Source organism: Tursiops truncatus, chromosome 13 (genome assembly GCF_011762595.2).
Source record: "Tursiops truncatus isolate mTurTru1 chromosome 13, mTurTru1.mat.Y, whole genome shotgun sequence".
Taxonomy (NCBI): domain Eukaryota; kingdom Metazoa; phylum Chordata; class Mammalia; order Artiodactyla; family Delphinidae; genus Tursiops; species Tursiops truncatus.
Window position 1 is genome coordinate 77,810,745 of NC_047046.1, and position 15,812 is coordinate 77,826,556.

At 41.9% G+C, this 15,812-nt stretch overlaps 1 protein-coding gene across 2 annotated transcripts in view; it reads left to right on the forward strand.

Moving 5' to 3' along the window:
- Nucleotides 1–15,812, forward strand: part of CDH7 (cadherin 7) — a 190,210-nt gene that overhangs the window by 64,946 nt on the left and 109,452 nt on the right. Inside the window, exons 1-2 of one of the 2 annotated variants that reach the window (XM_073790799.1) lie at nucleotides 911–1,122; nucleotides 12,890–13,294. In XM_073790799.1, coding sequence (XP_073646900.1) covers nucleotides 1,066–1,122; nucleotides 12,890–13,294 — 462 coding nt within the window. In that variant the 5' untranslated portion in view covers nucleotides 911–1,065. Of the gene's footprint in view, nucleotides 1–910; nucleotides 1,123–12,889; nucleotides 13,295–15,812 lie in introns of those variants that run through there. The other variant, XM_019937195.2, reaches the window with a different exon arrangement.

A 15,812-nucleotide genomic window follows, 5' to 3' on the forward strand; every position in this document is an offset into this window, starting at 1 on the left:
GAATGCGCTTGGAAATGATCTATTCAACCTTCCTAACCCCTACGACAGAACATCCATCTCGTCATCAGCCTGAATCAAGCACCAGAGCAAAGGAAAACGAAGCGTGCTCAACTCTACTGGCTGTGGCGCGTCCTAAAAAAAAGACCAGAGCCCCTTCCCCACCTCGCAAGGGTCCTCTCTCCCACCCTGCGCGTAAATCACACGCCTCGGAAGTTTTGCATTAGAGAGCCCAGCAGGGGAGGAAATTGTCTGCAAGTAGAGAAAGTAGAACTAGAGCAGTCCGAGGAGATTGAAAGGGCAAAACTATCACGCAAGAAAACTGTAAGTTCTGATTAGTTTTATGACTTTGCCTTCATGCCTCAGGAGCTCAATTGATCACGGCTTCCGCGACAGGTTCGGGGGGGGAGGGGAGGTCGCTGGAAAAAATTCCCAAAACTCGCCTCCAGCTCCGCGCTGCCGATGCAAATACCTCGCCGAGAGATGGATGGGCTGCTGCCCCTCCTACTTTCACCGATCCTCTGGATTTTCCTGCGAAGGACTCGGTCTGCACCGAGCTGTCAGGAGGGCGGCGGAGGAGTGAAGCGCGGGGGTGCGCACGCGAGAGTGCGCGCGCGGCGGCGGAGCGGCTTCCTTGCAGAGAGCCCTCACTCGGGCTCCGGGAGGTGCTGGAGTCTCAGCAGCTCGCGGGTCCTGCCACGCACGGCGCTGTCTGCGGGCGCCCGCCGCCGACCACCCGCTCCTCCTCCGCTCCCGCCCACCTGGCCCGGCCCCGGCGCGCCCTCTCCATCTCTCCTGGGCCCGCCCACTCGCCTTCTCGCCCTCTCTCCGGACGCGCGCGCCCGCTCGCTCCGGACCTGGCGTCTGAGCCTCCCGGGGCCCGGACAGGGACCCCGCATCCTGCGCCCCGCGCCCCGCGCGGAGGGCTGTGATTGGAACAGGCGCCCGAACCGGGCCGCCGCAGCGGGTGCCGAGCGGGCGCCGCGGGTCCGCCCCGTGCGCCCAGCTGCGCGCACTGGGTCCCGAGGCACCCGCGGGCGCCCGGCTGCTGAGCGCGCCTCCTTTCGGATGCCAACGCCCGGGTGGCTGGCGCCGGACGCCGCGGAGAGGGCAGCGAGCCCCCAGGTGAGTTGGGGGTTCGGGGAAGGCGCCGCCGGGCAGAAGCGCGCCCTCGCCGTGCGCCTGGGGAAGCGGGACTCTTCGGCGGGCGGGAGGCGGGCGTGGGGATCCGTGTGGAGTTTCCCTGGCGTCCCCAAGTTACTGCTCGGTGGCCCTGAGCTGCGGCTCCGCCGGGCAGGGCGGGCTGGGGGTGCCTAGGGCGCGGGGCCCGGAAAGCCGGTGCTGATGGACACCAGGTGCAACGCGAGTTGGCGAGTTGAGGGAGAGAGCAGATCGCAGCGTTCTCCAGGTGAAGCGGTGCACGCAATCTGGTCCGCTCTCCTCAAAGAGGAGCACGAGGGACCCTGCTTTGACCTGGGATGGATAGGGGCAAAACTCCGCGCTGGCGGGGCGTCCAGCTTCTGCCGCGGTCTGAGACTGCAAAGGGGTGTGTGCCTGAGCGTGCGGGAGTCCAGCTGACCATCTGCGTAGACTCCGTGTACCTTTCGGAAAGGTGGAGCTCATCTAAGGGTGCTTTGCTTTTTCCTGTAATTAGTATTCTGCTGCTGCCGGGCATCCGCAGGGCTGGCCTCTACTAGGCATCCTGCCTCCCCTCCGCCCGGCTGTACCCAAGGCGTGCGTCGTTCAAAGGGCGCCCTGCTTCTCTGAATGCTTGGTGGACTTCTTCGTGGGCACACCTGGTCCACGGCTGGTTGCGGGTATTCGGCCTCCCAGCGTGGATGCACGAGGAAGAACCTATTGTCTTTATTGGCTTCACGTTTTAGATCGTTAATCTTACGGATTTCTTAGATACAGTTCAGGTGAGTAGAGATTGGCACTGAATTCACCCAGCAGTGGGAAGATGGGAACCTGTGAAGAAACCATCAAGGATTGGGTGTCTCAAGGCTTTGGAGATCTGAAAATTGAACCACGAATATACTTAAAACGCCTTTTACCTTGCAAGAAATATCTTCTCTTTATTGGATCACTTTTTAAGTGAAACATCTTTAAGACTCGCCTTCATAATTCCTGTAATCAGGCAGGTACTCAGATTAGTTTTCACACAAAAGTAGATAAAACTTTTTGGGAAAAAATAGAAGAAAGTGTAAGTAACATGTGAACATATGGCTTGAGCTATGTGACAAGTATGCATTTAAAAAAATCAGGTTAACAGCACAAAAATGTGTATTTTAAGAGTGTAGGGGCAGTAGTAGCCATTTTTTTTAAAAGGAAAGTTTGCGTTGATACACTGCCAGCGACATCTAAATAGTTTTAAGTGTGTCTTTATAAAGACAAGTTGGTAGTGAAGAACTGAGGAAGAAAGTAATTGCATTGGAAACCTTTCAGTAACTCACCAAATTTACTTCTTTCCAGAAGAACTGGTTAGATTTTGTTTACAGAAGCTGTTTTCTTGTTACTATATGTAAAAGGCAATATATTAAGAATCATTTTCTTCATTTTGGGGCTATTTGGGACAGTATGAATTAAAATGCTAAAGAATTGAGGCAGGTAGTCAAACTGGCAACTTTGTGGAAGTCTGGCTTATATCAGTGTTTAATGTGGAGTAGAGTGGCAGAAGCAATTAGGTAGCAACCAGCCTTAATAGTCTTATCTGGTAAAGCTAGCTGTGAAAGCCTGTCTGTGGAAAGAAAAATCATCATCAGAGCAGACCATCAACCTGCTAAAAGTCCTTAAGGTTTGCAGCCTTAATAAAAGGGCATTTGTGCACTTACAACATGAGATATTGTGATTAAGGGCTGCAGTAGGTCATTAGAATTGTGTTAACAATCAGCTGACAGGCTCACAAGTCTTCTTAAGTCCAGTTTTACTGATTTAATAGCACAGAGCTTTTCCCTTTCTTATAAAAGGGTAATTGTAAAGCATCTACATTACTGCAGTTTACCCTTGAATTGACTCTAGTTTTCAGTATCCAGTGAAGGCCAGAGGATGGAGAGCATCCTGAGCTGGCCACTGTTCAGCCTTCCTAGATCTAAAAATCCACCCACTGTGTCTCCTAAGGCGTGATTTCATTATTGGTCTCCCTATCATTCAGCATTTTAGTTTAGTTTAGTTTTGTTTTGTTTAGGGCAAAGCTGATAGAAACTTCTCAGAATGTATACTGATGTGAGGAAGTGAATTTTGTGCCAAGCCCAATGCTTTGTCAGATCTTTTAGAATCTTTTGTAAAGATTCACTGCCATAAATTCACTGCCATAAATTGCTCAGTGTGTGAATTTTTATGCCTCAGTGATTCCCTCCTTCGATTTTATAAGGTTTTGCATTTATTGCCTTAGTAGTTCGTATCACATCATGGTTCTCTCTCACATGCAAAAAGGTTTGTTACTTGATTGGGAGGCTTTAAAGCCTTCTCTTAAATTGGTGGTATCAGAAACTTCTAAAATAACTAAGGCACCTTTGTTAATTGCAAAGGGATAGTGATGGGAGCTTCTCTCCTTAGCAGGAAGGACTCACTTGCTTCTAAATTGGGTGATAAAGGGGAGCTGAGGACAAGGAACGCGTGTGATCAGCATCCTGTGTGTGACCATCTCCTCAGCCTCTGACAAGCAGAGCAGATCTAGCTGTAACCGGCAGCACTTGAGTGCCTCCTCTGGGAATCTGCTGGTTCTGCAGAAAGATACCCTGCAAACATTTCCCCTTGTTCTGCAAGACTCCTCACTGATAAAATTATCGGTGCAAACGAATATGCAGACATGCGTGTCCTTACATTCATTTCAGATGATACTCTAGATTTTCATTCTGGTAGAATTTCTTTTTGGCTGTTTTACTAAATGTTTACTGAAACGCGATGCCTTTTATTGAAGTCATGTAAATCTTACCTGGCTCAGTGTAAATGCAAGGGTAAATTAAGAGTGAAGATTGATCCTGCTGAGATACGTTGTAAAAGTATGAAGAAACAAGCCCTTTAAATATAATTTTACCATTTAGATATTCTATAAATAGCTCAGAAGGACTGTGCTTTGTCACTTTCCTTTTAATTTACATAGGCTTCTTCTAGTTAATTGTAAACTATTGTTCCTCTTTCTTTTTCATTCCTTTCACCCAGGGCAGAGGTTATTTGTGCTAGTTGAAAATGATTCTGTAATCCACTTAGAGAAGTTTTAATTCCCTGTCTCATAAGCAGATGCAAACTATGGGGCTATGGGATTCATTTCCAGAACCCCTGCCTGAGTATTCAGGCCAGTTAACCGCGGGAGGTTGTGGTCTGTGGCTGTAATGTTATCTGGCCCAGGGAGCTAATGGGTTTGATCACAGTTTCTTTATGTGAAAAGTCACATATCACAGAGGGTCCCCAGCCTCACTAACTAAAATGTAAAGAATTATACCTTTTAAGTACAAAAGAAGAGGGCTGTTTCATCAGCATTAAAATTATCGAAGTTAATGCTAAACTTTTTAAATGGTTTAGAGATGGAACAAATGATAGTATATTTCTGTAGTAAAAGCTGCAGATGGCAATATTAAATCTAGAATGATTCTAATGGGTACATTAGGAACAGAGAAGCATCTCAAAATATAGGATTTATAGCAACAACTAGATTACCGTACAATATGCATTCTTATATCCTAAGATATTTTCCTGAGTTGGTACCCTGTTTCTAAAACAGTCAATGGACTATTATTCAAATTTCACTGGAGGTACTTAACTCCCATAGTGTTACAGAGTAGTAGGAAGTTATTATTATGATTATTGATCGCCAGAGTTGTTTAGAAGGGAAAAGTCACGTTTAAAGTTGGGTACAGCTCACTCTCCATTTTTTGTAACATATAAACATACAATCCTGAGCAAGAGATTCCTTTCCCCCTCTTATGCTTACTCTGTCCTGACCCTTTTGGACGGAACCTGATGGTCTCCTGCTTTGAAAGTTCAAACTCATGGTTATTTCAGAAATTTGAGGAAGATCAAATCTACCTTTCTTGGCTTTTGGAGAAGACGATAAATTCTAAAGGTAATAAATTAGAAAGATCGTCATTATCAGAATGAGAAATATTTAACAAACACCTTAAATGATCTTTGCAATCCTAGTCATGCCCAGTCCTATCAGTAACTAGGTGTGTGACCTTGGGCATTTCAGTAGGATTCTGCAGACTTTGATTTTGTTAGTCAAGAAAGAAAAGACTGCCTTAGGTTTTTCTAATGCCCATTCCAGTTTTGTGGTCCTTGAGGAATCTTCAAACGTCAGTAGCAGTGGGTTTGGGGGCTTATTTCTATCTGCCCCCTGCCCGCAACATAAACACTCAGAAGAACCAAGCGATTACTTTTCTTCAGCACTAAAGTGACTGTGCTCTCTCTCTATCCCGTAGACATCATCTCTAGAAGCTCTCTGTTTGTGTGTGACAGTTGCAACTAAAGTGTGGCCATAGCTCTTGAAATGCTCCTTATCCTGGATTCCTTTCTCTCTGTTGTAACCTCATGGCATCTGCTCATTCATGAATGGGAGATTAGAGCAGATCATTTTCCCCCTTTGCATTCCCCAAAATGTGTTAAGTGGGTCTGCTTTAAAAATAAGTAAAAATAACAATGAACAAGTATTATCCTTTTTACAGAGCAGACTACTCTAACTTTGTGTATAGAGATAAATCACAGTGAGGACCTCGGTGGTGACAGGTAGCTGCTGTCCTGGGGAAGGTAAGGGCAAATGAAGGTCTTTAATGAAGACATTAAATCAGGAGGCAGCCTCGCTGTTGAATTTAAATAATGCCATTAAATACCCAAGGAGTATCCCCAAAAGAACAGACTGCTTTTGCCAGACTATACAAAAGAACTAGTTTGTAGAAGGTTGTTCTAAAAGCCGTGTGATGTCGTCATAGTGCCCTCTGACCACTGCTGTGAAGTGGTATCATTTCCACTTTTAAACATGCATGTTGTTCACTCTTCGTAAGGATTCCTTAAAAATATGTTGCTTGTCAAAATGTAGTTCAACTTTAAGGCAGACTTGGAAATGACGGTTTCCTCCCAGCAGGCCCACAGCAAGATTTTGTTTTCCATTTTGTTATTGTTAACCACTGCGATTTCTTGTACTACTATGTTTTATAGACCAGCGAGCAAAACGTCTAGGGGAATAACAGTTATGTTCTAGAGATGTATGGCAGTTATCTATTGTGGATTTTCCTGATTCTCATGGAGTGTTTCACTGGCAGTCCTCAAATGTCATTCTTACAATTGTTTTCATAGCAGGTGCAAATTACCGAATTTATTTTGAGACTGTTGTGTTCCACATAATTGTGAACTAGACCCGTTTTTAACCGAGAGGTAGGATGTCTTCGAATCGTCTTTAGAGTACCAGTAGGTAATATACTACGTGTTAGCATGGTATGCAGTTAAGTATATTTCAAAATGGTTTCAGAAGACTTGTGTCTGATGCAACTCCAGACACGCAGAGCTTGAGCATCTGTTCCTTGCCTGTAATTTAGAGAAACTGATGGTATAAAGTCTTTAACTTAGGTAAGCCACTGTTTATTTATATTGGACTGCAAATAACACTTCCAGTTTGACTAAGTGCTGCAAAACCTAAAGTAGTAATATGTTTCCTTTTAATATAATGGATACTCATATTTTATAGCTCAAATTAATTCTAGAAGGCAGATAGCTCTGTGTGCCTTTTAAAAAAGCAGTTTAGCAAGTATAAATTAGCAAGTATAAATTAGTTGGTAATTAGGCATGTGCTTACGCTACATGGTTATATATTAATGTGAGTGACTGAACACGATACATTTTAGGGTACTTGTCATGTTTTTAGCAGGTTGCCTTGAATTTAGATGGAACAGTCTCTGGAAGATGGGCCCTTTTGCTGATTACCCGTTGGTATGCTGATGCATAAAAACACATTGTTATTAAGGGATTTTTAGTCACTGTTTTTCACTCTGAACAAACATGTGATTAAGAGCACGATGGTCACTTGATCTGATTTTTGAAAGTAGCTTCCCAGAGGTGTTAAGTGGAGCAGAAAATCCAAGAAAATTTTATAATAATGAATCCGTTTGGGTAAAATGGTATTAGCTAGTAAGGTTAAGTGAATAATAAACTATCTACTTGGAAGTAATTCTTTGCCACTTAGTTGAACAAAAATAATTGGAACAAAAAGTTAGCATGATACAGTGATTTCAGGTCAACAAATTATGTTGACTTAGTAAATACTGCTCGATTGAGGCTCACCCCTCTCTCTCTTCTTTTTTCCCTTTTTGCTCCAATCTGTTGAAGATTTCCTTTGTGAGGTTCCCTTTTGCATTCTTCCGACTAAGGTGTTTTGTGCTGATCACAGTATTTTTTTTTAATGTATATTAACTCTTTTATTTGTCACAACCAATCCCATTACGTATATGTAGTAGTATTATCGCCTGGGTATTTTAACGTCTTTATTGGAGTATAATTGCTTTACAATGGTGTGTTAGTTTCTGCCGTATAACAAAGTGAATCAGCTACACATATACGTATATCCCCTCCCTCTTGCGCCTTGATCACAGTATTACTTTTGGTGATTTTCATGTATTTTTGGTTTGGCAAAAAAACAAAAACCTAACTAATGTTATAAATTTTTAAAGTTATAAATTTTAGCTTTAAAATATCAGAGCAGGAAAAAAAATAGTTTTAAATCTAACCCAGATTTTTTTAGATTTTAGATTAATTACCAGACCCGAAGCGGTCACCGGTGTTCTTTCAAACATCTGTGGTTGGCCTCTGTTTAGTTCTTCTCTCCTCAGATATAACCTATTCCTGTTGTTTTTGTCCTCAAAGTTATAATGGTACCCATTTGTAACTGTCCAGAAGTTGACACAGATCTGTAGAAGTTACTTAACTGTATACCAACACATTTTTCTGCGCTGTCTTTTTTTTCTGAGCTGGTAATAGTGACCAGGTAAGCAATTGCGACCTCCAGAGGGCCACTCTCCTAAGCTTTCCCACAGGAGACATTGCACGTGACACAGCTTGGGCGCAGAGGTCTCTGCTGGCTTCTGATGTGACTTTCCCCTGGTTAACGCCTATATAGGAAACTCAGGTAGGAGAGGAGGCGGAAAAAAGGGAGAAGATGAACAGTGTGGAAGTCTGAGGAGGAAGGGTGCAGGTTTCTGCTTTGGGGCACAGATTCGTGAGGCAATGTTTAACCCATTGCGAAAAAAGTCAACAGTTGTGATTGGTTGGGTGCTTTTTTCATTTATGTGGCAAAAATGTTATTGTGGTGCCTTTAGACATGTTGACATTTGTGTGAAGATGGGAAGCCTATTTGGTGAGGTTACGTGACAGGAAATCTCAAGTTCAAGGCTTGATTATTTCTGTTGATGACCACAAATAACTGAACGTTTTTCATGACGCTTCAGGGCCTTTCATTTCTTTCATGATATCCGAACCTGGACAGGGTGAGCTGGGTTGAACTGCTGTACTGGCCTTTACCTTGAAAACTAGATCTGACCGGAAAGCAAGGCAAGGATGTGGGGACACCTGACCCTTGACCACACAGCTTCCCCCTGCTGTTATCAGGTGTATATTCCTGGCAGAGTTCGTAGCTACCAAAAATGTTGATGTGCGTCTTATGAAACTCGCTACTCAGACCACACTCGTTCGCGCATGATTTTCTGATTTTACAAGCGCACTGCACGAAGGGTATTCTAGAGGCATTTATCTGCCTCATGAAAGAGAATTTCGTCCTCCAGTGTACACAAAGCCAGTTAAAGTATCCTTGTACGCTCTTGTAGACCTCCAAGGAAGTTAAAGGAAATTCGCCTCAAGAGCCTGGCAAATACTTCAAATCCTGCAGAGGAATATAATGGAATTGTTCTCAAAGTGATTGTGACTTATAAACATGGTAGAGTAACCAAGGAGTTTATATATTGACTTATTATATGGTTAAGTTTTCATATTAAAAAAAAGGGTGATTATAATGAAAAGAAACATTCTGTAAATATTTTCTGAATGTCAATTACAATGCCGACTTCTGTTCGAGATACTAGGATCCAGAAATGGGGCAAACATCCCTGTTCATCAAGGTTTATATTAATTCTAACTGCTTTTGAAGGCCCTGATTTAAGTAAGGAGGTACAGAAGTCTCAGGCATCTTTCCTTCGCAGATATTATCATCTCAGTGACTCAAGTAACCCATGGCATTTTCGTTCTTTCTTTTTATTTACTTATTTATTTTATTTATTTTTATTTTTGGCTGTGTTGGGTCTTTGTTGCTGTGCGCGGGCTTTTCTCTAGTTGCGGCGAGCGGGGCCTACTCTTCCTTGCGGTGAGCGGGCTTCTCATTGCGGTGGCTTCTCTTGTTGCGGAGCACGGGCTCTAGGTGCACGGGCTTCAGTAGTTGTGGCACGTGGGCTCAGTAGTTGTGGCTCATGGGCTCTAGAGCGCAGGCTCAGTAGCTGTGGCCCACGGGCTTAGTTGCTCCGCGGCATGTGGGATCTTCCCCGACCAGGGCTTGAACCTGTGTCCCCTGCATTTTCTATCACTCCGTTCTTTTATATGTTCTAGCTAGTTCCGTAACTCCACAATCTTGTATGGAAGAGAAATAATCAGGAGGCAAGAAGAGTAATTTAAAGCATCTCACATTAAAATTCATGCTAAGTTTCATAAATACACAAAATGCTTCTTTTACGTTCCTATGGCTTTCTTTAATCTCTCTACCCTTTAATTATTAACAATGTGTACTTTTTCACAACTGAAAAAGAAAAGGCAACAAAAGCAATTCTATATAATTAAGACCTGTAACAAAAAAACTTTATAAGATAGTTGAGCTCCCACATTTTGCAAATGTGGAACATAAAATCCCGGAGGGATCCAAGATCATTACAGCAAATGATGGAGGGTCTGGTGACCCTATTCCCAGTCCAGATTATATTTCTTATCAGTGAACATCCTGAGTGAACTCAAATAGATTTCTCCAATACTGATACCAATCTTTGATTTATAATAATAACAGAGGACATGGCTTTGGGAAAGAAAATATTGCGTTCTTGTTTTAAGAAAGTTTTTTGTTGCCATTGTTTGTATCCATCTAGATGCTTTGTTTTACGATCTGCCTAGTTCTCTGGCACCGACCAGAACTATCAAGAATGTTTTCATTCAGTGTTAAGAATTTTTTGAAACATTTTACTATAGATTACATTAAACTGAAAACTAACATCACTTCACAGACTAACTTTAATTTTAACATAACTAGTTTCAAACTTAAAAAGTCACAGACTTCCCTGGTGGTCCAGTGGTTAAGACTCTGCGCTTCCACTGAAGGTGGCACAGGTTTGAGCCCTGGTCGGGGAACCAAGATGCTGCACGCTGCGGGGTGCGGCCCAAAAAAAAAAAAAAAACACCATATATATATATATATATATATATAGTATTATATATATATATATATATATATATAGTGCTTTTAGTTGTGCCAGGCGCCATCCTTAGCTTTTTATGATCTGCTTATTTAATCCTATGAATTAGATCAAATTATTAACATTTTCATTTTATAAGTGGGAGACTTGAGGATTCATCTCTGGAACTTCTCAGAATTTAAAAATCTTGTCCCAGATCACATAGCTAAGACATGACAGTCTCAGAATTTGAATCTTTGTCTGAGGCATATGCCCGCAGACTTGACCAGTGTTTAATTACAACAACTCCCCAAATCGAGAATTCCCAAAAGTTCATTTGCTATTTAGTTTTTTAGAGGTTGGGTACATTTTCACACTGAAACAATGTTATCAAGTTCCCTTAATCCATAGAGTAGGCTAAATAACATCATTTGGCCATAGCACATTTTAAAACATTTTGTCTTAGGGACCAAAGCATTTATGGCCTTGTTTTTATGAGAAAATTCATTGTCTCTTGAGGAAGGAGTGTGGTGAAACTGGAAATGTTCTTTGGCTGAAGGGGTCTTGTGCTGGTCTCAGTCCCGTCACCACAACCCTAACCCACCCATCCCCCATCCCCAGGAACCTGGTTTGTGAAGGGGACCCCGTGCCCATCCCTGTGCTTCCACTAAAGGCCACTCACCACGAGTACCTTGGTCCTGATTCCCAGTCATCACAGACGAATCCCTACACCAGTGCACATTTCCTAGGTTAAGTATCTACTTGACTTCTTTAACTACAGGTAAACTGAGACAGGTAACTTGTCTCTTAGGTGGGTTAGCTAAGACCAACCTACAACGAACCTCCAACCTAACTGAGGGGCCTCCAATGGAATATCAGTCGATGACCCCAAGTTACGTCTTATAATTCTAAGGGTAGAACAACTCGCCCTTCTAGAGTGATTTCTAAATGGACCAAATTCATTTTTGATCATCAGAGGGGAGATCTGGATTCTAGGAGACGGTGTTCAGTGCACAGACTGCAGTTAATATGCTCCAGTAATAGTTTATCCTTTCTGGGGGTTCTCAGAGCACATCAGTTAGCTTTACGTGGGTTATTCTGGAATGTCCTTTGGAATTTCACAGCTTTACAGAGGTATCTTTAACAGGAATATGTTCATTTGAATAGAACTCAGAGTACATGCAACCTGTTTCTTCCAGTTGTGTGGACTATTAACACGTTTAGTACATTTCACCTTGTACTATATATGGCATTTTCCATAAGCAATTTGACTGTCAGAAATCATTTCACGAGTAGCAGACATTGCTGTTACAGGAGAGAAGGTAGAAGGATGGAAAAGTTGGCCTAAAGATAGTGTATTTTCTGCATGGTCGGGAGCTATCGTGTGGCTTCATATTCTTAAAACGATTTTTCTCCTGTTCCTCAAAAAAAAAAGTGTTAATCCTTCGCCTTAATTATCCCATTGTTGATTTATTTATAGGTTGTCAAATGAATTCATAAACCAACGTGCAGTGATTTAAGTGAACACTGTCATACATTTTCGTTCCTCTGTGTTTTGGGGTGTATTGGGAAGTTGGTTTTGTAAACTGATTGTATATCTCTTGCATAATCAGAATTCTGTAACTGAAATAACTAGACTTTAGGGTAAAAGATTTTCTCTGTGCTGCTGCTAAGGCACCTCCTGGGTGCATAGAACTGTGAATCAGGCTCACGAATAGAGTCTTCTCAGCCCTCTGATGATCAATATAATTCAACCCCATCCATGTTGATGGAGAAAGACCCTACTATGTACAAGCCATGCTGCAAGAGGTTCAATGAATATTTGTAAAGTAGCAAATAACTGCAGTGCAATAGAATAACGGAACATGCTACACAGCACACGTGACAATAAGTTTGAAGGGTAGAAATTGGAAACCACTGAGCTTTTCAGCTGATCACAATCAAATCAGAACACGTCAAAACAGCTGGTGGTCTGTGACTCAGAATCAATCAACCGGTTTTGAAGCACCTCATACCTCTTTATTTCTCTTTACGGTTTCACAGAAGAGGTTTAAGCCAGCATCTGTCCTTTCCATTTGGTTAAACCACTGCTCTGAGCTGCTTGGCTTTCATATTCTAATACCAGCGAATGAAACTGACTATAATAGAAAAGAAAAATAACCGCCAGCATTAAAATGATTTTTTAACTGATGTGTTGCTCCATTTGTATTAAATCATATGCTCAAAATTAGGATGCACTAGAAGAGCCACGAAATGTTAAGGTTGTGTTACGGAATCAGGATAATTCTGCATCAGCAGTATTTATGTCATTTATGAATATGGCAACAGTTTGTGCAATTTTATATCTATGTTTATGATTCATATTTTAATGATGATACAAATAATGATATATTGGGAAGATCAAGAGTAAGTCAGTAAATGAAAGGAAATTAAGTGTTATTGTGTGTTTCGGTTTCTGACACCAGCTCTTCTCTTTGTTCTGGTAGGTACCTATTACACCATTCTTTGGCGAAGGTTATTCAGCAGTTGTGACCTCTCCCAACCGGACACTCTACAAATTATTATCTCTGGACTCCCAGCTGACACCCTGCCGGAGGCAAGAGCTACTAAGCCAACTGGAACTGTGCCTTTTCTCTTGTCAAGGTTTTTTTCTTACACAGGAAAAAGAAAGAAAAAAAAAGATGAAGTTGGGCAAAGTGGAATTCTGCCATTTTCTGCAGCTAATAGCTCTTTTCCTGTGTTTTTCTGGGATGAGTCAAGCAGAACTCTCAAGGTCCAGATCAAAGCCCTATTTCCAATCAGGGAGGTCCCGGACCAAGCGCAGCTGGGTGTGGAATCAGTTCTTTGTGCTGGAGGAGTACATGGGTTCAGACCCCCTCTATGTAGGAAAGGTAGGGCGTTTGGCCTTTCGAAGTCACAAATGATTGTTGTGAATGTGTATGGTTGAATGGAGAACTGCTAATTTTTGCTTTGGGGATGGAAAACACGAACTATTGCGAGGTTTTGGGCATTCATGAGCCACGCTGAAACCGTAATCCAGGTGTTATTCATCCCGTGTAGGCACAATTTAGGGAGTGATGCTTTATTCCTAGGAACAGGTGAGGATCCTACAGACGCCTAGTTCACCATGATTGTGGCATGTTAGTAAAGCTGCCATTTCCAAGATGAGAGCAAGAATATTCACTGATAAATGAAGAGTAGTGGGTTCTTCCAGCCAGTTGCTTTTTGAGCTTCTTTCTGGGGGTTCCTGGTTGAATAATGCTCATACTAACTTATGCTTATGTATCCTTTTCTGATACTTGCAGTTAAAAATTGCAAAGTGTAATTACTGTGCCTATTGCTTCTAAATCACGAGCAGTTCAAACCTACATTTCTTAGTGGTAGTCTTGTTTTAATGGATTTTTAAAATTTGCTTTTTAAAATTACATTTTGGTTAAAAATGAATGTGAACAGAAGTCCATGAGAAGTGATATTAGACTAACAGTGGGCAGTCTGGGGTGTATTTATTTGGCGGCCAATTGGTAGCCAGATGGAGATTTTTTTTTTCACAGCTTCTTTCTGGTTGTGTATCTGGGCTTCCTTTTGAACTGAACGGTGCTTCAGGGGGCGTGGCCTTTTCCCCGACCATCCTGGTACTGTGTTCCCACTTTCTAGTCTGTTGCAGGTTTGATTATTTTCATGTCTCTGAAGATTTCCTGAGCGTTTTCAACTTGGTTCTGCGCACTGGTGGAGGGTTTCTAAGTGGAGTGTGTTGGCGAGACATGTGTACATCTGCATGTATGCTTTTCACTGTCAGTTTTATGCATCTATTCCTGATAAAGTGAAGCACAGCAAACTGAGGAATTTTTCCCTGAGTATATTTTCAACTGTGAACGGTTGAGGAAGAATCTTTGCAATTTATTCCGTGGGTCATCGTTTCATTTGAATAGACCTTAGGTAAGGGTGAAAAATCGATTTTTCTTGATAGGTATCTACATAAGTCAAGGTGATCTTTATTATATATATGCTTGTTTTCCTTTGAAAGCCTCTATCTTGTACAAATTCTGATACTGTGTTGTAAACAAAAGGATTTGAATACATTAAAGTTTTCTGGGGGTGTGGATTAGGAATTCTTTTAGCCTGGTCGTAGCATTTTTCTGCCCTAAGAAAGGATGTACACAATTGTTTTTTTGGTGCATGTATATATTTCTTTTCATAGCCATTCTACTGTTATCAGTAGCACCGCCATTTATACTTTACATGTATTAAATCTCTCCATCTCTCGTTTTCTTGTAAATCAAGTGAAAGCAGTAACCTTATGCAATGTTAGTGACTAAGAATCTAGCTCAGAATTTCATTCATTTTTAATGAAAATTTGAGAAATTCATCAAACTTTTTTCAGTGGACAGGTCTATAATAATTCAACTACTTCATAAGGATCTGTAGTTATTAGGTGAAATCACGATTTTTTGTACAAGTGTCCAATTTTCTAAACACGACTAAAATACTTCCATTAATTTGGTTTTAAATGGAGTTGCTTGGGTGAGGTTGACATTTTGAAATCAGTGTAATTTAAAATTTTAAAAAAACCCTTATTTTAAATTTTGTACCCTTCACCATAACAATTTAAAATGCTTATATCGAAATAATCCCTGTAAGTCAGTTTAAAGTTATGAATGCATGTCTCTAGGTTACTTAAATTCCAAATGCACGTGAAGGTACTGGGCTATGTGCTGTTGTTATTTTTCTAAGAGAAGTTGTGTGGTTCCTTGATTAGGTAGCACATATTCTGTGCCTCCTTTTCAATTAATCAGAGACAATCGTTTAGCAGATTTTATGTGGCAGGAAACAAGTTTGTGCTTATGTCTTGAATGCTGTATATGAGGAGTTCAATACTGTCCTTCACAGTAAAATGTTCAGGATGGAAATAGGTTTTTTTTTTTTTTCCCCGTACGTGGGCCTCTCACTGTTGTGGCCTCTCCTGTTGCAGAGCACAGGCTCCGGACGCACAGGCTCAGCGGCCATGGCTCATGGGCCCAGCCGCTCCGCGGCATGTGGGATCTTCCTGGACCGGGGCACAAACCCGTGTCCCCTGCATCGGCAGGCGGACTCCCAACCACTGTGCCACCAGGGAAGCCCAGGATGGAAATAGGTTTTAAAAAACTCTGAATTGATTAAAGTACAGAAAAGGGGCAATAAAATAATGTGAGATGGAAACAGAATTTATAGAGCAGACTAATGAAAGGCTTTAAAAGGAGAGATTTACATTCGCTTGAGAAAAGGTGGCTGGGAACGTGAATCCTTTAGGTTGTTTGAGATGATGAGTCTTTTTTAGGTTGGTGGTCTGAATAGGCAGAGTTATAGGAATAATTTTGACTTCAGTCCAGTTTTGATCACTTGGGTATGTACAATAGATATATCTTCCTTTTT